Source organism: Fusarium oxysporum, chromosome VI (assembly GCF_013085055.1).
Source record: "Fusarium oxysporum Fo47 chromosome VI, complete sequence".
NCBI classification, from domain to species: domain Eukaryota; kingdom Fungi; phylum Ascomycota; class Sordariomycetes; order Hypocreales; family Nectriaceae; genus Fusarium; species Fusarium oxysporum.
This window is the reverse complement of record NC_072845.1, coordinates 1,799,206-1,820,229: the sequence shown is the minus strand read 5'-3', so window position 1 is coordinate 1,820,229 and position 21,024 is coordinate 1,799,206. Positions and strand designations below refer to the sequence as shown.

The following is a 21,024-nucleotide window of genomic DNA, read 5'->3' as shown; positions in this document are numbered from 1 at the left end:
GTGGAGGTTACAACAGGTCACCTATAAGTTACATTGGTGAAGAGGTAGTTGGGTTGCAGTAACATTTTTGTCAATTCATCGTTGATGCTATCTCGTGCTCAGAGCTTCCTAACAAGACTCGGTCTTTCAATGTTTCCGACGCTAGGCTTAACACTCGATGTAACCGGACAGAATGAAAGTATTGACTATAAGTGATCTATGTGATAGTGTTATCGATGGCAACTAGGAAGGAGAGAATGAGGATTCTAAGTTAACAAGAAGAGTCCTGGATGAGCGCAAATTGAATTGCAGTCAGTTGTCATCTCAAAAGGCTCACACAACGAACTTATATTGGGATTTGAAAGGCCGTCTTGTTCAATGTTCATTGCCCAGACAAGAATTCACCTGTACAAGGGAATTGGTAATCATGTTCATCAAGGTTTCTAGACTGACCTGAACAAGCGCCGGAATTTCCCCCAACTTGGGTCTGGGACTCTGGGGAGAGGTGCCTGAAAAACCTCAAACTATTAGGGTTACTTCACCAAGGCAATGCTACCCGTCCATATCATATACTGGCACATGGATTGGAAGCCATCTCTGATACAATCAAAGCTGTTAAGCTTTCGGATCTGCCCTCTGGTGTATCAGGATGCTAGCTACAGGCCCTGTCGACACCACGGCTGGACGGGACGTTGAGACTTTTGAGACGTTGTCTCAATAACCCCTGGCAGCCGCATTCTCGGCGTTGTTTTCCGCGGCGGAGGCTAGCGGGTAAGTCAATGCCCTTGTCATCCCTAGAATGAGGTCCCCGCTTGATTGTGAAGAACAATCAAGGATCATCAGCGGTTGGTTAAACGAGCTTCCATATGTTTTGTTCTGTTGGTCTTTACTTCAGACGCAGCTAATGAGACAAGAAAAGCTATCTGATAACTCACAGACAAAACATCAATCGAAGAAAATTATATAATGAGTGGCGTGTTGGTGACGAAGTGATGGAACGAAACTGCTTGCTTTTGTTGCCTCGACGATTGATAAGTGACTGGTAAATAACAGCCCGCACTTTTGCCTTTGCACTTTGGGGGTCTAGGGGGTTGAGGCAACTACAAGTTGAACCGCGGCCTTTCACTTCGATGCAGCTGAATAAAGTCTCCGAAATCCACTTACACGAGCAATTGATATTTTAACAAAACATCTCGACTCAGTGACAAGAGTTGTCCCGAGTGAGAGGCCGGAGGCGTTCAAAACATGGAGACTTTTCGAACAAGCCCAGGGATCCATTAGGACAGTGGGTATTTAGAGGAGTTCCGGGAACTCCTAGTGGGCCAAGGAGCGCTATAACAGCCCTGAAAACAGAGTGTGGTTGCAGCCGGAGCGGCAGTCGTGGGATTAATGCTTGGGCTGATTGATTGGATTGGATGGACCAATTTCGTTGACGATTCCAGAACCTCTCAAGTCTTGACCTCAAGGAGCGGCCCTTGTGCATCATTGGCCGTAGCTAAAGCGAGTTAAGGAGGTTCTAGAGCCCTGCATCTCGTCTTTCTTACTCGGACTTTCTCTCGATTAGCTTGATCTTGGACAAAGCCATGTCCCCCAATTGCTCTATGCTTATTAAATTTGTTGAAACGACCCTAACAATTCTCCTTATACCCGCGCTGATGTTATGGATCCCTGAGTTAATTACCCTACTAACCTAGCTCCCTAGGGCGGCAACTGGAGGTAGACACACGTACATACTACGTAGTATGTATGGATTTTATCCTTGAACCTTGTCTCGCTCGCTCGCTCGTCTCATGAGCAGTGCATGCGTGCATGCATGCAAATGCAAGGCAAGCTTGTTAGTTGATTCGGCGATATGACAACCGCAAAAGTCCCTACCCTGGCCTGCTTTGACTTACCTCCTTTGCTTCTAAGGTTTCCTACTAAGTTTATTTCGTAACCCGCGCGTTACTCTCTACTGTAGCATCCACTCGCTCGCTCGCTTTCATTTTCTTTTCTCTTGTCTCAGCCAATTTTTGATCTCCGAGTATCCCGTCTCTCCCTTTTTTTGTTTTTGTTGAAACGCCCTTGTTTCCTTGAAATGGCATCACCGGCTGCCTGTCTCTTGCCGTAGGGTTTCGGGTTCTTCTCTCTTTCTTTCCCACTTCACTTTTCATTCTTCAGCAACAACACACTTTCAACTGGAGCTTACACAGCGGCATTATACTTTCAATGACGCAGACAATAAACCTTTTTCGTCGTCCCACAGCAACTGATCTACCTTGTCACTTTTTAAGTCGGGTCGCACGATTGTTGACACCAACCTCACTCAGTTCAACATGTTGCTAAGCATGGATGTTATGAAGGTGCGGGATTGGACCTATCTTGAAGACCCCCCTAAAGACATCGGCCCAGCTCGACATCTTCTTGAGGTCTACAGCAAGATTCCTTATAACGATTTAGATGGCCACATACGCCGTGTCGTAAGTACATGTCCCCGAACACTAGCACCCGAGCTGATATGACCTTCTGCATTCAGCGAGAGAAGGCCTGGTGTATCTCACAGTACCCTTGCGTTGGGCGATGGAAATTTCTATACATCCCGGATCCCAAAGATCCTCGCTACCAACAAGCTCTCTTCCGCCTTAACGTCGCCGGCTCTAGAGATGTCCTTCTTGATCTGGGATGTGGGGTTGGACAAGTAATTCGACAGTTTCGTGCAGATGGAGTTGACGGCTCTCAACTCATTGGTACCGACCTACAGTCCAAGTTCATCGATATTGGCTACGATTTGTTCCAGGACAGACACTCACTCGACGCAGCATTTGTTGCTGGCGATATGCTTGATCCTGCCGACAAGGAAATGGCTTCTTTGCGCGGCAAGATCACGATGGTTCATGCCGGCAGCTTTTTCCACCTCTTCAACTGGGTTCAACAACTTTACATTGGCAAGCGCGTTGTCGAATTCCTTAAGCCCGGCACCAAAAATGCATTGATATATGGTCGCCAGGTCGGCACGAACCATCCAGGGCCGTCTTCGACTAGCACGCGATCAGCTTATCTACACGACCAAGCGAGTTTCCAGCGTCTATGGGATGAAGTTGGAGCCCTCACCAAGACGCGATGGCAGGTACAGGTCGAACCTACTGGAGAACCTGTCTCCAAAGTCCCTGGATTTAGCAACCACGCATTCCCCGTCAATTTCACCGTCTACCAAGTTTCATGAGAAATTGCTCCAATGCGATTCGCATCATAACAACTTAACCGGAATGAGCGGCGATCGTATTATGACCCCGGTCCCGCCTCATTTCTCCTCTTATCCGGCGACTTCGACCCTATTGTGAAGCTGACATTCTCCCAAGCAGCTTTTCTACTTTGGGTTGGTCCGCATATCGACTCATACTAGCGCCTTCGCGTTTAGTATTCCCGGCCGGATCCACGACCAAGACCACGAAATGACGAGGCATCAAATATTGTGTACTTTTTGGCTCGTCTGCACTTATTTAGACTCGGCGATTTACAACAAGCGAACCACGAAGGTGCCGCCGATCAAACCTATCTTGGTTGAGAAAGGGGTCGCCCAACCTCTCACTGACCGGACTCGACAGTCCCCTATTGCGGAAACGTCTTTTGTGCTACAGGGATTCTCGATCTATGGATGCTCTCCCGTGATTCCTAGGACTCGAGGACAGCTTTTGCGTCATGATTTCGTGACACAAGCTGACGGCTTTATTATATGGAACCACAAACCCCAGTCAATGACTTACTCAGCAGTCAAAACCACTCTGTGAAGGGATTGGTCTGCTTAGGAGATCATTAGGCACGGTTATTGATTAATGATACACGATGATATTTAGCGGCTGGGCAACGAGCCGCGTTTTTATGCTTGGGCACTTGACTCATGCTAGTCCTTTTTTACGGCGTTTAGCGAATAGGTATAGAACAGGTTCAAGATATAGAGGGCAAGATAGACTGCATATGGGAGGAATAGATTAATTCGTGAACAATACCAATTGCTCTCAACAGCAACATTGGCCAGTCTAGATGGTTCGTGGTTTGTCTGCGAGTGAAATATATAAACACCTGACCATTTGTCAAGCCAAGCAAGTGAATGCACTCTTTTCAGTTACCCAAGGTAATCGAATTTTGGGACATGGTGTGAGAAACTTGTTCAATTCGCAGCTATATCGAACTGGGTTGAACGAGAGTTGGTCTTGCTCAGTTCGTATGGCCATCTCAGCACCGTACAAGCATCGCACCTCCACAGGCAACTATGCAGGTATTCACTACCTTCTCAACTTAAGAAGATGGATTGTTGACTTTGCATGATGTCCTGTGACGGAAAGATACTTATGAAGACCTTTACCTTTCTCGAATTTGGAGTTCAACCGCGTCAACTTCGCGCGCCGGATGAACGCCGGCTAATGGGAGCTTGCTGCCCCTCCAAGCTTGGGAGCTGATATCCCACTTCCGTCACCGGCATTTACTTCTATCAAAGAATCCAATGTCTGAATATTGAGCGGGCAAGCTTTATTGACTTTTGTGTTTTGTACTACCATTTTCGTTTCTTTGATTCTGCCCAGTCCTCTCAGAGGCTGGCGCACTGGCTCGCGCTCTTCATATAAGCTATGCGCCTACAGATAATGCCCATATTCTTTCACGATGGACGGCGATTGGGTTGAGGTATGTTTCGCGATGTTATTGTCGTAATTTAGACTTTTCATGTATTTCAAGTGTAGAAAGAAATGGTGCCTGTCTTGTATGAACTTGAAAAGCATCATATCCAGTCGTGAATGAGGTGTCAAGCTTATGCTAATACAGTTCTTCTACAGGTCACCCGGATTCCGTTCCCGCCTCCGGGCGTGCACGCGATGCCCACTCCGGTTGCGACTATGACCTTCGATAACTCTCAGGAACTGCTTTGGACAGGTAACGAATACGTACGTCGAAGGGGTGAGACGCCGAAGCTGGACTGGTGCTGATTAGTGTTTCAGGGTCGAGTTACTTCCTTCTATGGGACCGAACTGCAGCGATATACGTCTTTCAAAGCCCATGCATCCTCTGATGGTCCGATTCGTCAAATACTCGTTAATGAGAAAGGCATTGTTTCCCTGGGTGCCAAAGATGTGCATATGGCTATTCGGAGAGGACTGCCTATATGGCATATCAGGTAGGATGATTCAACTGCATAGGAGGTCGACTGATGCTGATCTTTGTCAGACATGATGATATGAAAGATTTACGATGTATGAGCTTTACGTCTAAGGGAACAGCAGAGATTATCGCTGCAGGAATGCAAGACACGATGCTTGTCATTGACCTCATTAAGGGTGATGTTGTCAAACAAGTCAGGATCGCTTTCTCGGTAATAAAGCTATACTAACTTCCGCTAGGTGCCTACCGAACATCAGTACACGATAATGAGACGTGGGCGTTATATATGCGCCGCAACTCAGACCGGCTCCATCAACTTACTAGATCCTGTCACTTTTGCTGTCGTCAAGTCTTGGAATGCACACTCTGCTTTGATCAATGACATGGACGCTCAGCATGACTTCATCGTTACTTGCGGATACTCCTTAAGGCAGGGCCAGAATTATATGCTTGACCCCTTCCTCAACGTCTTCGATATAAAGAAGATGTCATCGATGCCCCCTATCCCTTTCCCAGCTGGCGCTGCCTACGTGCGCATGCATCCAAGGATGTTGACCACTAGCATCGTTGTCTCACAAAGTGGGCAAATGCATGTTGTTGACTTAATGAATCCCAACACGAGCGACGTACGGTTGGCTAATGTTACTTCCTACTTGAGCATGTTTGAGATTGCACCCTCCGGTGAGGCAATTGCCCTCACAGATGCTGATTGCTCTATCCACCTCTGGGGATCCCCAACAAAACTCCATTTCGTGGACTTACCAACTCCAATCGAATTCGCAACTCCTGAAGAGCCCCTACCCAATATTGATTGGGGCCCAGATACGTAAGTTGAGATACCAAGTTGAACATTTGTTCATTTACTGATCACTATAGGCCCCTGAACATGATCGGATTGCCGCATTATCGAGATGTTCTGGCATCCGCTTGGCCAGACATTCCCTGCGATGTTGGAGCACCTCCTGTTAAGTTTGATCCACAGTTCCTGACAGGGCTCAAACCGACTGAGTTTGGGATGTACGGTCGTAATACTCGGGGCTTGCGAAGAAATCAGGCTGAGAACACTCGAAACGTGAACAAATCAGGAAGCTCTGGGCTCAAGGCCCCCAAATTCCTAAGTGAAAAAGCTCGCGAGCTTGCTACTAGTAACGCCGCTGCCTCTGATAAGAAGGCTGACGAGCTGATCAGCTCTCTTACTGATATGGGACTTGAAAGCAAGAAGTCTGACGTTCCAGTCATGTATAGAACTGTTGAGATCAAATACAGCAAATTCGGCGTGGACGACTTTGACTTTGGGTTGGTATTCTCCCATTTTCGCAATGCAAGGTCACTGATCAGGAATAGTTTTTACAACAACACGCGATACTCTGGGCTCGAGACTCATATCTCGAATTCATATGCTAATTCACTTTTACAAATCATGCACTTCACCCCTGTCATTCGAAATCTTGCTCTTCAGCATGCTGCTACCTCTTGCGTGAGCGAGATATGCCTGCTGTGTGAGCTTGGATTCTTGTTTGATATGCTTCAAAAGGCTGAAGGCTCGATATGCCAAGCAACAAATTTACTGAAAACCCTAAGCAGTCATCCTCAAGGTATGTCGAGTGACGCTGATCTCAATCATTACTAACTGGCCCAGCCGGTCCTCTTGGTCTACTCGAGGAGGATCCTCATGGATCATCTCTTAACGTTATGCTCCAAGGACTCACTCGCTTTCTCCTGGATAAAATCGTGCATGATTATAGGACTATCAACCCATCATCGACTGCCATGGACCAGGTTGGTTGATTGACTGAAATTAGATGATATATACTGAATCGTCTAGGTACTGGCCACTTCTGCAACGACCTCAATCAGATGCATAAACTGTAGGAGCGAATATACTCGACCGGGATCAACATATGTCAATGATCTGCTTTATCCATCCCCTGTAAGTTCGATGCTCAATCTGTATGAGGAAAAACTTATTCACTGTCAAAAGGCTGGCAGTCGAAATGCCAAGTTACCGCGCATCAGCTTTTCTCAAGTTCTCAAAAATAGTGTTGAAAGAGAAACGACGTCTAAAGGATGGTGTAGTCGATGCCAGCGGTACCAGACCATAGCGACGAGAAAGAGCATTCACAGTATACCGGCTGTACTCATGCTAAACACTGCCATCACAAACCAGGATCAACGAATGCTTTGGTCAACACCAGGCTGGCTTCCCGAGGAGATTGGAATCATAGTAGAGCAAGGGCAGTTTTTCTGTTACGAAGGCGAAGACCTGAAACTTCATCTCCAGAGGGGCATCCACAACATCACAGTGTATTCGTTGACAGGTATGGCCATCAACATTGAGAGTGGACAAACGCAAAAGTCACACCTTGTCTCGATGGTCAATGGTAAGTCTCTTGCACCTCATCGCCCCCCCACCGCTGACCAAAGGGTTAGTGGCACATGCAGAACCAGAAGCACCTGGAGAGAGTCGATGGCATCTTTTCAATGACTTCTTGGTAAGGTCGGTCAGCACGGAAGAGGCACTCGCTTTCAACACATCTTGGAAGGTCCCTTCTGTAATCGCATACCAGATAAAGGATGAGAACAACAAGATCGATACTGAATGGAAGAACAATATCGATACTTCCATACTTTACCAAGACTTCAAGTATGCCCCAGCCCGCTATAAACCTTATGTTGCTAACGTTCTTCAGTCCAAACGCCGATCCATCAACAAAGACCTATCAATTGCTCAACCCTGAAACCGAAGCCCCTGGCCCTGATACCATCATTGCACTGGACACTGAGTTCGTTGCTGTGCGACAACCTGAAATTGAAATGAACTCTGATGGTGAGCGAGAAACCATACGGCCGATAGTGTACGCACTTGCTCGTGCATCAGTTGTCCGTGGTCAGGGGGAAAACGAAGGGACACCCTTCATCGATGATTACATTGACATCAAGGAACCGATCGTCGACTATTTGACATCGTATTCGGGAATCACTGAACAAGACTTGGATCCTAGAGTTTCGAAACATAGTCTCCTGTCATTGAAGATGGCATACAAGAAGATGTGGATTCTTCTTAACCTAGGATGCAAGTTCCTTGGTCACGGACTAAAACAAGACTTCCGAGTTATCAACATACACATTCCTAAATCGCAGGTCATCGACACGATTGACCTGTTCTTCCTCCAAACTCGGTTAAGAAGGCTATCGCTGGCTTTTCTGGCGTGGTATCTCCTGAAGGAAGATATTCAAATGGAGACCCACGATTCGATCGAAGATTCACGGACAGCACTCAAGTTGTATAAGAAGTATCTCGAGTTCCAGGATGCCGGAATCTTGGAGACGATGCTGCAAGATATTTATCGAGCTGGTCGAGAGGTTAACTTTAAACCGCCTCGCAAGGACGGCCAGCATATTCCAAGGACGGACACGCCTCCCCCCTTGCCAGTCGATGGCTCAACAGGGCCGGTAACACCTGTCAGAAGTAACAACATTCTGGCACAAACACCTGGATCTGCATTTGGAGGTGGCTCTAGTTGGACACCAGGAAAGGGATCACCATTACCATAGGAATCGGAAGGTGGAAATTCCAATCAGGATCCAGAAGAGGAAGAAGAAGAGCTATTGATAGATTTGTGAGCTCGAAGAGGTGGACGAGCATTGGAGGGAAAGGCAGCAGCAAGTTCACCATTGATGAGATGGAGATTCGATCAGCGTTCGAGCATAGAGTCAAATTTTATGTGGGAGAGTTGACCTCAAGCATACAGTGGCGCTTAAACGCCCAGAAACCTAGTAGCGTACTTAAAAAATTTACTATCATTGATGAATCTCATTGTGTTCTTGGTTAACCGGTGATCGACACTGGCATCAAAACTAGATCTTAATACGCCGAACCCTTGCTTCTTTCCCAAGATACCTACCTACGCGGGTGACGGGGGCAGACAAGAAAGCTTAGGATCTCTATCTCAAGCGACGAAAATACTTAGGTAAGTTTAGTATATTTCAGTAGATAGGTACTTAGAGCAGCTAATTCTGGCACCCTTAGTAGCTTAGGTAAGGTAGGTAGCGTCAGATGTTAAGGGCAATCAACTTCCTTCATGCCAAATGGAAAGAGACCAGCAGGAAAGGGAAAGAGTGTTCCCCGCTTCGTATCTTCTTCTCATAAAGAGTCTGAGCTCGTCGAAACTCTCTTGTTCCACTCTCAGCCTCTTCAACCACCTCAAAGTCATCATCCGGATGATTCTTCTTTACTCGCCCTCTCTCATGCTCTAGCAGCTTCAAGTTATTTCATCACCTACATGTATACTAACTCTCCACATGGTTTGTCTGAAATATTCTAGACGGCAATCGTACTACAGCAAAATGGAGGGATACGACGACAATGACGCTCGATGTCTCCCTCGGATGTCAAGAATCTTCACTCCCTCTGACACTCAACCTGAAGCCGTTCTTTTCTCTGCGGCCGCTGACGATGAAAGTTCCACCAAAAGCAAGACTCTTCATGAGCTCGGAACCTGCGATACTGAGACTGATGGCACAACTTGTCACGACAAGGAAGAAGCAGAAGCAGGCCCAAGCAATGCACCTCACTCGACCCTTATGAGTCATGGTGATGGAAAAGCGATGTTTTAGAAGAATGACGACGCTAAACACTACCCCAAGCCCTCAAGAGTGTTCGCGATCAAGAACATACGATCATCACAAATATCTCAACCCTCGAACGATTTTGTTTCCGCGAATGACCATTTTCAAGACGAGACTATTCAGAGACTCAAGAATATCGCCAACAGGGTTCACGCACTAAATAGAGACCCGAACGAGGACCGATATAACAGCTCAGGAGAGACTACGCCCACTGGACGCTCCTTGGAGATAAATTCGTTCAAGTTGTCAGCCCCAGACCAAGCACCACAACCCCTGACTCGAAGCCGCCTACGATCTATACCTGATGTAAGACTCAACGACCTTGGAGCGGTCTATGATCGGCTGCAAAACACCAATGATGGATCTCAAGTTGCTACACATGGCAGTGATACGCCACGGCTAGCTGACTTAGATACTAACTCCATCAACACCAATGCTCACGAAGCAGCTTTTGAGGACGAACACCGGGCCTATTACATCTTCGACCCACGATCAAATGGCTCAGCATGCTACATGTATAAAGATACCGAAGAAAATGATGGATTCAAAATTGAAAAGGTGTCTTTCAAATCCTCGGCACGGGAGCCAGGGGTGCGCGCCTATTACCTCGAAGCTCCAGACAAGGACCAGGGCGTACTGAGGCATGGAAGCCACGAAACGCTTTGGAGGCTAGATCTATCCCAAGTTCCTGCAGTGATTATCGACACCGAGAGTTCAGCTTCCAGTGAAGCAGAGACAGAAGTAGGCGATCTATTGTATGCCGGCGAAGAAGCTACCCAAAGCATCGCTAGAAAAGTGAGTGACCGCCTTCAAAAGATCAGGCACTTAAGAGAGCATCTGCATGTCATAAATGGCAAAGGCCAGCAAGTCCCAGAGGCCAAGGGGCTTTACCTTATTGGTGACAAGGACATCCGAGATGTCGTCAGTATCGTCTTGGACGAAACACTGAAGAATGGTTACATTGAATTGCCCAAGAGAACACCTACGACAACAGGGTCATCTGAAAGTCGACCGTTACCGCGACTCGACGAGAACTCAAATGCTATTCTGGTTCCCGCCCCAGTGGCGATCGACCCTGCGACCACCATTAATCTGCCTAGCACATCTTACACAAACATCAACGCAACTGACATGCAAGTTCATACCAAAACGCGCGGCGGGGCTTCGGAAGCAACGACAACTGTTGTGACACGTCGAAGTATTGCTGAGATTACGTGGTCTCGGGCATATCCAGCAAGTTATGATTCGAGTACAAGAACACATTATCGAACCGTTTCGGACTGCTGCTCACCCACACATGGGGGCTCACGTTCGTGCCCAGATCATCGTCGACAGAGCTACCAGAGGCTGACCAAAGACGAGTCTGTTCTACGACATTATGCCACCCCAAAAAGCACAGCTGAGATACTGGCCGACATCATGTGCAATAAGAGTTTCAAGCAACAGCTGAGAGTCAGCGATGGAACCGTCATCACGTCTTTCCCCAGACTCTTTTCCCGTGACTGCACCACTGACCTCACCTTGCAAACTGAGAGTGACCAGTCGAAAAAGCATACTCCGTCCACGCTGTACCAAGACGGCGTCGATGCCCACTGCGGTCTCGACGAGTTGGCCGCATCAAGTTCTTCTGCAGAGCCCTCAAATGTATACTCATATAACAACTCCTTGTTCGCTGCGAACCCATTCAGAGCGCACCCAACCAAACTGACGGCGGCGGGGAGACACCTACCAACTCCTCTTGCGGCGGAAAGAAAGCTAAGTGCCTCACTCGACGCTGATACCCGACGACGTCGAAGTACCCAGGTCGCTGGCATTGAGGAGGAGATAATCGATACTCAAAATGGTTCACGGCAAAGTCTGATGGACAAAATCAAACAAGGAGGCCACAAGCTCTTTCACAAGAATCATTTTCGGAAGCCGACGGGAGGAGCTCCGACCAGAACAGCCGAGAATGATATATCGCCGGGCGGCTTCTTGCGCTCCAGGGACAGCATTGTCAGGGAACTCACCCCTGAACCACCCAAGCCCGATGATGAAGGGATATATGAAGCCATGACGGGGAGCAAGCTCAACGTTCCACATCCCAGAGAGGGGACATGCTCCGAAGACAATCAACCTCACGAATGTGTGAATGATTTGTCATCTCGCGAGATTTCACCCAAATAAGCGGCAACTAATGAGAAGTCAAGGGGGGCGACAAGACATACGTACCTAGATAAATCATTTCATAGGAAGAATCGAACCTAATGATACTCTGAGAAGGCATTCAAGTTTTGTTTGGCACAAGGACGTTGAAGTAGTATGCTTGAGTGCATCATGAGAAACCAATGAGTGTGTCACATCACATGCAATTAATGTCTATTATCCATATACTATGAGCCTATGCCGCCTTATTAGCCCTCGCTTTGTTCTCTCTATGTCGCTTCTCCTTGGCAGCAGTCTTGCGGCGCTTCATCCACGATCTGTTGAGATCCCGTCTGTTATCCCAGAACCAAGCCTGAAAGTCGCTTGAGCTTTGCGGAGCAGAAACATCTTTCTCGTCTCCATCCTCGTCGAAGCCATGCTCTGCCATGTCGAGATCTTCGTCGCCGTCTTCCTCATCCTCGGGCCAGAAGTTGCGCATTCGTGAGGGATGCGCGGTGTCGGGCGTGGGCGCAGCACTTCTAACGTTGCGCCATTCGAAATCCTGGCGAGAGAAGGGCGTCATGGGCGCGGGAGTTGCGATGGTCAAGTTTGCGGGGTCCTGGTCCTCCTCGTCTTCGATATCGTCGTTGTCAATACCTCCAAAGAAGCTGAAGGGCTCGGCTTCCTTCTTGGCGGGAGTCTCTGTGGCGACCTCGTCGGGTTTGTTACGCTTAAAGAGCGCCTCAAGGGGGTGAACTTTTGTAGAGGGTGTTCCAGGAGGGGGTATCTTGATGGTGAGGCTGCGGGAAGAACTTGAGGACATGGGTCTTGTTTCGTCGGCTTTGATGGCTGCGAGGGGTGTTGCTTGTTGGGGTGGTTCGGGCGAGTCGGCTTCAGAGTCGGAGGACTCATCGTCTGGCTGAGGAGTTTCCTTGGTTGTGTCTGTCTGTTCTTTCTTCTCTTCGACTTGAGCATCAACTTCCATCTCATCCTCACTCTCCTCATCAGATGAGCCGCTACTGCTAGTACCACTGCTACTGGTATCGTCATCTGACTCCTCGACAGGAGGTGTCGCCTTCTTGACTTTCTTCTTCCTGGGTATAGGTTCGGGAATCTTCTTCTCCTTGACAGTCTCGACTACATTGCCATTCTCATCGACCCAGCCTTTACCCTCAATAAATTCGGTGGCTGTGTTAGCTTCATCCCCGTTGGCCGAGGTCTTCAAGAAGCTCGGGAATTTTGTAGTCTTCTCGAATTCGTGAACAATGACTTCGCGCGACTTGCCCTTCTTCTTGCGCTTTCGGGGTTGATCATCCTCAGGGAGATTGGAGATGACATTAGGGGGAACCTTGGTCTTGAGCAGACACTCATCTCCGTCTGTATACTTTGATTTTAGGCGCTTCTTCTTCTCGGTGTGTTTGCCATCCTTTTCCTTTTCTTTGTCCTGCTTGCTCTTCTTTCTTCTCTGATCGGCGGGTTCTGTCCACCCTCTCTTGACTTTGCGGTCTGTCAGAACGACGCCCCCGACAACCTCGGGATCACGCTTTCGTTTTCTCGATTCCTCTTTGGATTCCTTTGACTTCTTCTTTTTCTTCCTGGACTTCTCCTCTTCCTCCTGATCAGCTTCACCGGTAGGTTCAACTCTCTGTTCTGGTCTGGCCTTTTCGATCCGTATTTTGTTGCCCTTCAACACAGCGCCATTGAGCTTCTTTTTTATCTTGTCAGCCTCCATGGTTGGTAGTTCGACAAAGCCGTAGCGTCGTTCGGGAAACGTCTCGAGCGTGTGATATGAAATGTTGCGCGCCTTGGGGGCTGCAGAAGCTGGAATAACGATCTTGAGAAGCTCGGGATCGAGAGGGCTTATATGAAGCCTTATGTAGTCGCTTGAAGCAGACGTGGCTTCAGCAGACATTTCGAAGCGAATGGCGCTGTCGTGAGGAGTTTATGCGACGCCAAAAGCGTCGTTGAAATGAGTATGTCGCTTTCAATGAAAAGGGACGAGCTTTTACTTTTGCGATTCCAATTTGGGGGAAAAAAGTTCCAAGGACCCTTGGAGGAAGATTCGCAACTTCTGATTGGTCGAATGGAGCGACTTTGATCCGGGAAGCCTTGATAGTAAGTGAGTATAGTATGGATGCTCAGAGAATTAGATAAAACAAACAAACACGGGAAATGAGAAACAATTCTTTGAAATTGGTAAAGAAAAACGGTCCAGGTTTGAGATTTAACTAAGAAGAGTCTCGTCTCACGAGGACAAGCCTGAAACTTGGTAGACAAGCTGACTAAATGATGTCTCACTTGCCGCTCACATCTCAACTCCTTTGTCGCAGATATTTGAGCCAAAGAAGTATCTGCCAGATTAAATTATGCACATTTATCGGAGACAGTCTGAAATAGGAAACCGGATCTGCATTGATGTAACTCTACACATCATCGTTGCAGTTCTAGACTTTGGGGTTGATAGTTCCCGGGTCTTATTGTGACAGACCAGGGATCCTTGAAACCCTTGGCCTATGCTGCTGGGACGAACAGTGTCACAGCGAGCTTCGTCTTTTGGGGTTATACTGAGTCGAGATATTCGACATGGAGGCATCTTCAGGTCTGGGTTTCGGTATCATGCTCGATTCAACTCTATGCTTATGCTTAACGAAGTCACATATACCCTCAACGTATAAAAGGCATGTAGATCCTATCTATCTAAACAACCAGATTCTAAACAAACTCATCACTTCTCAACTTGTTTGCCTTCAATTCGTAAATCCCTGGCGGATTCTTGTTTATAATAATACTTGTTTTATCTCTCTTCCTATTCCTCGGTCACTCACTCATACAAAATGCACTTCCCTATTCTTCCCATCCTCATCACACTGGCTGGAAGCGCCCTCGCAGGTATGCATCCTTTCTCGCCCACAGCCCTTAATGAATATACCTACTAACATATATAAGCGCCTCATCTTCCTAAGAGACAAAATCCTTGCTTTGTGACTGGTTCCGAAGCTCTCCCCGATGAAGTTTCGACACAGGCCACGAATCTGGCCTCGGTCATCACCTGCGACAATTCGAAAACAACCATCGATGGTGTCCCAGATGTAAGCTCTGGCGGTGTGACCTTTTCTTCCATCAACTTTGCCGAATCAGGCCAAAGTCCTCTGGCTTTCGCTCTTGACAAATTTGCAACCACATCACCCCTGGCCAACAACAACCTCGATACGTTTCAGAATGAGCTCAATGTTTACCTCGCAACCGAAGCTGGTATCAGATCGACTGGTGGAAATCTTGCGATCAAGGTTCCCAAGTTCTTCTTGCAGTTCCAGATGGCTCGTATCCAACAGGCACAGGGTGCTGTGTCTGACATCCCTGGCCAGACCGTTGACCACCAGCTGGAAAAGGTGCTCAAGAATGCAGCTGGAGAGGATCAGGCTCTTCTAGACCAAGTGAACGAATTGGCTGTGAACTTGAACTAAGTTCCAATGAATGGTATATAATACAGAATTGCTCCGATTTCCTCCGTTTTCGAGCTCGTACAAGTGACTCCAAGTCAGCCATCATTATAGAAACACATCCAATCATAACAATTAGAGAGGAGAATGCATTACGCCAGAACCTTTTCAGAAAACACCTGCTTCCATCATGACCCAAGCGCCAAAGAAATCATTTTAGGAAGTGCCACGGAACCAAGGCTGGGGATCCTGCTCGTGCCTGTCGCCGCCGATGGCCTTCCACCAAGTATCGGTACTCCAGCGAATGATACGCTCGGCGGCACCCAAGGGCGTAGCGGCAGGACGCACATCGAGGAAGAAGACAGGGTCACCGTGGGCATCGGGCTCGCCAGAGTAATAGTCGATGATGTATCGAATCTCCTTCCTTTGGCCGTTGATCTCTCGCGCAACGTACCAGTCGTGCCGGTCAAAGGGAGGCTCGGTACTAAAGTGTGTTAGCCGCAGATCGTTTGCACATTAGAATCACGAATACTTACCCAAACTTTGAGGGGTAAATCCAGCCCAGAACCTGCATCATGGTGGCCTTGGGAGTCAACTCCTTGGGTCGACCCTGGAAGCGAACGAGACTAGGCTCGGTGTCAACACCGTCCCTTTGGCGATCAAGCTCTTCCTGAACGTGACCTTCGCCCCTCTTGCAGATCTGCCATCCCTTGTAAAGTCCCCGCGCAAATCGTTGTTCCCAACCAAGAATCTCCTGCCATGCGCCCTCATTCAAGAAGTTGTGTACCGAAACCATGCCCTCGACGGCGGTGATATCGGTATCGGTATATCCCTTGCGCAGCAGCGCGTTGTACATCTGCTGAGGAGACGGGTACTCCCAGTTGCCATCCCCAGTGCCCTTGGGGATGGTAGACTCATCTCGGGTTGTTGGGAGAGCGAATGATTGATTAGGAGCAGGTTTTTGCGATAGATCGGGGAACATATAGTTGAGAGGGTTGAGCTGGGAGATCAAAGATTTGGGCTGCTCTTGGGTTCGGGCGGCGTGAGGAACGGGGCATCCTGAGGTGGGAGGAAGATCAACAGGCTTCTTGGGCTTAGCCACGGGGTTCATGGCATCGGCAGACTTTTGGTGCATAGGGCAGCCAGGCTGGGGAGAGTTAGCGATATGGTGAAGATATATGGGATTGCGATCATACTGGAGGAGCCTTGTCGGTAGTAGCTGGGTGTCCGACAGGAACCGCAGGAACAGGCGTGTCTGCCCAAAACCAACCCATTGTGAATGACTATATATTAGAATTGTAGCGTTCGGTGAAGTAAGTCGGCGTTGTTGGCCTGAGTGCTGAAAGAATCGAAAATTGTGTTTGGTGATGATGACAAGAACAAAGAGTTGGATGGTTAGAAGCAAGAATTTCCTCCGGTTGCCTCTACTAAAGTAATGCGCCCATCAAAAATTTAAGGCCAACCCAGAGCGGGAAGACCGGGGGAAACCGCACCAAGACCAGGTGGGTTACAGTGGAAATCGAGAACTATTTACAGCGTTTGAGCGAATCATAGGGAGTCTATTGACAAGATCATGAGCATTGTGACTAGAACTGTGACAATTAGACGGAGACATGAGTGTTGAACTCATAATATCTATGGTACCTCTTAGTACTTGATCTTCTGGTTAGGCTCAGTTAGCATTGATGAGCCGTCATGGCTGAAATATTCCTCATGATTCCTTTCCGATTTATTTCCGTTAGAAAAGATACAGTGGGTACGAATTTTGTACGTCACTCTGGTTATCAACCCGACGTCACCAACACCAATTGTTGATCTAGCTCGTTCCCAGGGGATCCATTGGCGGGCATCCTTGTAAATCGATCCGAGTCTTTGCATCATTAACGCGCTTGCACATGCCAGACTCGTCTCTTTTTCATATCAACCTCCGAATCTGACCATTCTCCGAATGCAATCGCCCCTAGGCTTTGCTCGAACATGAGAGTGTCCGCGTCAATACAATTCCCTAGAAAGACACTCCCCCTTCCGAGATGAGAGCTTGCTCCTTCATAGGCCGGCTTTTCGTCCACCCGGGCTTCCGAACTTACCCCAATGTCAACTCCCACGCCAGGTTCACCATCGCCAGTCTTGGTCGTCGGTTCGCGTTCCAAAGCTCCCGCGGCCCTCGATTCACACAATGGTCTAAAGACGCACCGAAAAGAATAGCTCTGCGTGCGTCCGGTGGTGCTGCGGCACTAGGAACGGCTGCCTTTGTTGAGCTGTCGCAACAAGAAAACGGCAATGATCAAGAGACAGGCGAGAAGCGCATGCTCGAGGTTTCACGGGCCGAGGTGAAAAAGGGCGTATCAACCGATTCTCATGGTCTTTCGAGGCTCGTAGAGCGCATCAAGTACTTGATCGACCTCTTGATCATCGAGCCTGTATGCACTGGTTTCCGTTTTCTCCAGCTTGTCGTCATTTTTGTTCCGGTGATAATCACAATTCCTGCCATATACTTTGGAAAGCGACAACCCGATAGAGACAATGAACGATCAGGTACGCTCTGGTGGTATGGCTTCTTGGTTAACGAGATGGAACTGGCTGGCCCAGCCTTTATCAAACTCGGACAATGGGCTGCTTCGAGAACCGATATCTTCCCTACCGAAATGTGCGAGATCATGTCTAAACTTCACTCGAATGCGCCGGCTCACTCACTCCATGCCACGCGCGTGACTGTGGAAGCTGCTTTTGGCGGCCGCCGTTTTGAAGATATCTTTGACGAATTCCAGGAGAAGCCTCTAGGTGTTGGCGCTATCGCTCAGGTCTACAAGGCCAAGCTGAAGCCTGGTCTGGCTAGGCCAGAGGAAGCTGATCTTCATGACTCATATCCTTTGGCGCAAAACGTGAAGCGCAATGTTGATACGGTGCTCAAGAGCTCTCCACAGAGAGTACCATCGTCCTACGTTGCAGTCAAAGTGCTGCACCCATACGTCGAGAGGACGGTTCGACGAGACCTTCGCATCATGGGCTTTTTTGCTTCCCTACTCAACTTGATTCCTACCATAGAGTGGCTCTCACTGCCCGATGAGGTTGCTCAATTTGGGGAGATGATGAAGCTTCAGCTTGATCTTCGCATAGAGGCCGCAAATCTGGCCACTTTCCGGAAGAACTTCAAAGATCGATCTACAGCCTGGTTCCCATACCCGCACACTGAGTACACAACGCGAAATGTCCTTATTGAAGAATATGCCCAGGGTATCCCATTGGCAGACTTTATGGAGAATGGTGGCGGTGTCTTCCAGCATGATATTGCTGATGAAGGTCTTGACGCCTTCCTCCGCATGTTGCTCCTTGACAACTTTGTCCACGCTGATTTACATCCTGGTAACATCATGGTGCGGTTCTATCAATCTGCTCATCCTGAGTTGCGTCTACGAAAGACCATGACAAAGGCGCATCCCGATGAGAAGGACGACGTGACTGAGCAAGTGCTTGAACGACTTCGACCATATCGACATCGCAAGGACCCCAAGGCATGGGAAGCGGAGCTGGCTAAGATCGATGCTGAAGGTTTCCGACCTCAGCTCATCTTCATCGACACTGGACTCGTGACTGAGCTTAATGCTGTGAACCGCGAGAACTTCCTCGACCTCTTCCGCGCCGTTGCTGAGTTTGACGGTTACAAGGCCGGCCATCTCATGTGCGAGCGCTGCCGCCAACCAGATGCCGTGCTCGATAAAGAAGTATTTGCCCTGAAGATGCAGCATCTGGTTCTCGGTGTCAAGAGCCGTACCTTAGCTCTCGGTAATGTTAAGATTGGCGATATCCTGCAAGAGGTGCTTAGCATGGTTCGAAACCATCATGTTCGTCTCGAGGGAGATTTTGTCAACGTCGTTATCAGTATTCTGCTTCTTGAGGGCATTGGTCGCAGCCTGAACCCTGATGTCGATCTACTCAGCAGCTCACTGCCAATTCTCCGTCAACTCAGCGCACAGAGCGGCGCGGGTATGGCAAAGCATGGCGACTTTTCCATGCTAGTAGTATGGCTGGGATTAGAAGCAAGACGATTTATGCAAGCCAGCATTGAAGACGTAGGTTGCCCGATGTCGAGTAGCTTTTATAGCCATGAGATGCTAATTTTAACTAGGTCGAACGATGTGTCAAGTATGACCAGCTTTCCCCCAATGTATAATTATAAAGATCTTGTTTAAACTAGAATTCGCGGAGTACAGCATCAGAAGGCGTACGGGTTGGAATGATATACACGCGAGGAATACATGAGAGACGCGACTTGACAGAGAACTACTCTTAGACGTGCGTAAATTCATTGAATTATTATATAGGCTGGTCCCCTTTCTAACCATAAGCCACCGCCTTCACGTAACAATATCGTGAGTCTACATCTTCGCTTAATACCGTCTAAATTGACACTGTCTTGATTCACGCCTTTCTATCTTTGGGTGCCTATTGAGCACTTCCTATACCATAGATGCACCATAACGCCTTGATCCCTAGAATCACGAAGAAACGAAAAGGAACTCCTAATCCGTGCTGGCACTCAACTCCATAGACTTGTCCCATAAGTTCCTCAGTATGGCTGCGGTACCATCTTCCTCTTCACCACCAACCAGGCTTGATCCGCTTAGCCGGTCTGTCAGCCTGCCATCGTCGTCGTTGCCGTCGTAGCTCGACGAGGCACAGTTTGTTGTCCGTACTGAGGTAGGGCGTTTCGGCGTCATCGGTCGTCGAGGATCAGGCATGCTGACGTTGCGGGTGTGTTGGCGCATAGTGAGATCTGTGGAACGTTTGCCGTTTGTAGAGGCGGTGCCCGGACGTGGGATGCGCAATGATTTATCCATACCGGGGAGATGGTTGAGACGCTCGAGTGAACGAGAAATAGGGTTGAGATGTCTTCGAACAACGAGATACTCCATGCCTGTACGCTCCAAGAGCTTGCCTACACGTGGATCTCGACTGTTACCTCCATCATATCCGGGACCACCGACACCGATGAGTGGGGTATGACCGACTACACCTCCGACACCACCAACTGCTTGCCCGGGCTCAATCACGGAACTGGCTCGCTGCAGGTTAAGCTTCTGCTGTGTTCGCGATGTTTGAGCGGCAGGCGGCGCAGCCCGTCGGGACGCCTTAGGCGCTAGTGCGCTATCATCAATGTCGTCTTTTGGTGCGCTTGTTGGGGGTTCTCGGCGCTCCTCACGGTCGCCTTGCAAGCTGGTCACAGAACGAGGTTTTTGAGGCGCATCATCGTATCGGCGAAAGTCCCCCCGAGGTGGTCGGTAGAAGGATCCCTCACTAGTCAATCCAGACCCAACAGCCTCGACAAACCGGGATGTCAATTCATCCTGATTACTCCCCGCAAGAGTTCCTGACCCTATGGCATCAGCAGAGGCTGGCGCAAAGTGGCGAGGAGAGATCTGTGCCAGGTCTGCGCTCATTTGGGGCGGAGCTCCGTGGGACGGAGTGCGCTGTAATATGCGGGATGTGAGATACTCCTTGTGATGTATCGTCTCCAACTCGGGGCTCGTTGAGTTCCGTTGCTCCGGTTCGTGTTGCGGTTGCTCGGCCGGCTTTGGAGCGGCGGAATCGTTGGGTGTAACCGGTCTTGATCCGCCAGCGCGGTCGTCGGGGTGGTGCACGGAGTGGTTACTACTGTTGAGAGAGCCCTTGCGGGAGAGGTAGGGGGAATTAGAGCCACTCGCGTCGACCCATTCGTCCTCCT

At 48.8% G+C, this 21,024-nt stretch overlaps 7 protein-coding genes across 7 annotated transcripts; 5 read left to right on the top strand and 2 right to left on the bottom strand.

Moving 5' to 3' along the window:
- Positions 1–2,105: 2,105 nt before the first annotated feature.
- FOBCDRAFT_41015 (uncharacterized protein) lies at positions 2,106–3,296 on the top strand. The gene is made up of 2 exons (XM_031186724.3): positions 2,106–2,438; positions 2,495–3,296. Exons 1-2 carry the CDS (start codon positions 2,295–2,297, stop codon positions 3,179–3,181), a joined length of 831 nt encoding a protein of 276 aa, XP_031037859.2. The 5' UTR covers positions 2,106–2,294; the 3' UTR covers positions 3,182–3,296.
- Positions 3,297–4,268: 972 nt separating this feature from the next.
- On the top strand, positions 4,269–8,921 carry FOBCDRAFT_225740 (ubiquitin carboxyl-terminal hydrolase-domain-containing protein). The gene is made up of 12 exons (XM_059609695.1): positions 4,269–4,638; positions 4,788–4,895; positions 4,950–5,125; positions 5,176–5,302; positions 5,349–5,935; positions 5,986–6,405; positions 6,454–6,704; positions 6,749–6,888; positions 6,935–7,039; positions 7,091–7,490; positions 7,540–7,753; positions 7,800–8,921. Exons 1-12 carry the CDS (start codon positions 4,618–4,620, stop codon positions 8,662–8,664), a joined length of 3,414 nt encoding a protein of 1,137 aa, XP_059465134.1. The 5' UTR covers positions 4,269–4,617; the 3' UTR covers positions 8,665–8,921.
- Positions 8,922–9,456: 535 nt separating this feature from the next.
- FOBCDRAFT_251271 (uncharacterized protein) lies at positions 9,457–12,026 on the top strand (the record flags this gene model as incomplete). Its single annotated transcript, XM_059610942.1, has 2 exons — positions 9,457–9,719; positions 9,765–12,026. The coding sequence occupies 2 exons, from the start codon at positions 9,457–9,459 to the stop codon at positions 11,902–11,904; spliced, it is 2,403 nt and encodes an 800-aa protein (XP_059465133.1). The 3' UTR covers positions 11,905–12,026.
- A 44-nt stretch (positions 12,027–12,070) lies between these two features.
- On the bottom strand, positions 12,071–13,934 carry FOBCDRAFT_225737 (uncharacterized protein). Its single transcript, XM_031186728.3, has one exon. It carries the CDS (start codon positions 13,772–13,774, stop codon positions 12,119–12,121), a length of 1,656 nt encoding a protein of 551 aa, XP_031037863.2. The 5' UTR covers positions 13,775–13,934; the 3' UTR covers positions 12,071–12,118.
- A 762-nt stretch (positions 13,935–14,696) lies between these two features.
- FOBCDRAFT_275478 (uncharacterized protein) lies at positions 14,697–15,326 on the top strand (the record flags this gene model as incomplete). Its single annotated transcript, XM_031186732.2, has 2 exons — positions 14,697–14,751; positions 14,809–15,326. The coding sequence occupies 2 exons, from the start codon at positions 14,697–14,699 to the stop codon at positions 15,324–15,326; spliced, it is 573 nt and encodes a 190-aa protein (XP_031037867.1).
- A 78-nt stretch (positions 15,327–15,404) lies between these two features.
- FOBCDRAFT_40992 (cytochrome c/c1 heme-lyase) lies at positions 15,405–16,728 on the bottom strand. Its single transcript, XM_031186729.3, has 3 exons — positions 16,499–16,728; positions 15,839–16,449; positions 15,405–15,786 (listed from the first exon to the last, which is right to left on the bottom strand). Exons 1-3 carry the CDS (start codon positions 16,574–16,576, stop codon positions 15,519–15,521), a joined length of 957 nt encoding a protein of 318 aa, XP_031037864.1. The 5' UTR covers positions 16,577–16,728; the 3' UTR covers positions 15,405–15,518.
- Positions 16,729–17,186: 458 nt separating this feature from the next.
- FOBCDRAFT_40988 (uncharacterized protein) lies at positions 17,187–19,611 on the top strand. The gene is made up of 2 exons (XM_031186733.3): positions 17,187–19,372; positions 19,429–19,611. Exons 1-2 carry the CDS (start codon positions 17,333–17,335, stop codon positions 19,471–19,473), a joined length of 2,085 nt encoding a protein of 694 aa, XP_031037868.2. The 5' UTR covers positions 17,187–17,332; the 3' UTR covers positions 19,474–19,611.
- Positions 19,612–21,024: the final 1,413 nt, after the last annotated feature.

Coding starts and splice junctions, on each gene's coding strand:
- FOBCDRAFT_41015 (XM_031186724.3), top strand. CDS start 2,295: ATGTTGCTAAGCATGGATGTTATGAAGGTGCGGGATTGGACCTATCTT. Junction 2,439..2,494: donor ATGGCCACATACGCCGTGTC/GTAAGTACATGT, acceptor TTCTGCATTCAG/CGAGAGAAGGCCTGGTGTAT.
- FOBCDRAFT_225737 (XM_031186728.3), bottom strand. CDS start 13,774: ATGTCTGCTGAAGCCACGTCTGCTTCAAGCGACTACATAAGGCTTCAT.
- FOBCDRAFT_40992 (XM_031186729.3), bottom strand. CDS start 16,576: ATGGGTTGGTTTTGGGCAGACACGCCTGTTCCTGCGGTTCCTGTCGGA. Junction 16,450..16,498: donor CTACCGACAAGGCTCCTCCA/GTATGATCGCAA, acceptor AACTCTCCCCAG/CCTGGCTGCCCTATGCACCA. Junction 15,787..15,838: donor ATTTACCCCTCAAAGTTTGG/GTAAGTATTCGT, acceptor AACACACTTTAG/TACCGAGCCTCCCTTTGACC.
- FOBCDRAFT_40988 (XM_031186733.3), top strand. CDS start 17,333: ATGAGAGCTTGCTCCTTCATAGGCCGGCTTTTCGTCCACCCGGGCTTC. Junction 19,373..19,428: donor TGCAAGCCAGCATTGAAGAC/GTAGGTTGCCCG, acceptor AATTTTAACTAG/GTCGAACGATGTGTCAAGTA.
- FOBCDRAFT_225740 (XM_059609695.1), top strand. CDS start 4,618: ATGGACGGCGATTGGGTTGAG. Junction 5,303..5,348: donor AGGGTGATGTTGTCAAACAA/GTCAGGATCGCT, acceptor AACTTCCGCTAG/GTGCCTACCGAACATCAGTA. Junction 6,406..6,453: donor GTGGACGACTTTGACTTTGG/GTTGGTATTCTC, acceptor GATCAGGAATAG/TTTTTACAACAACACGCGAT.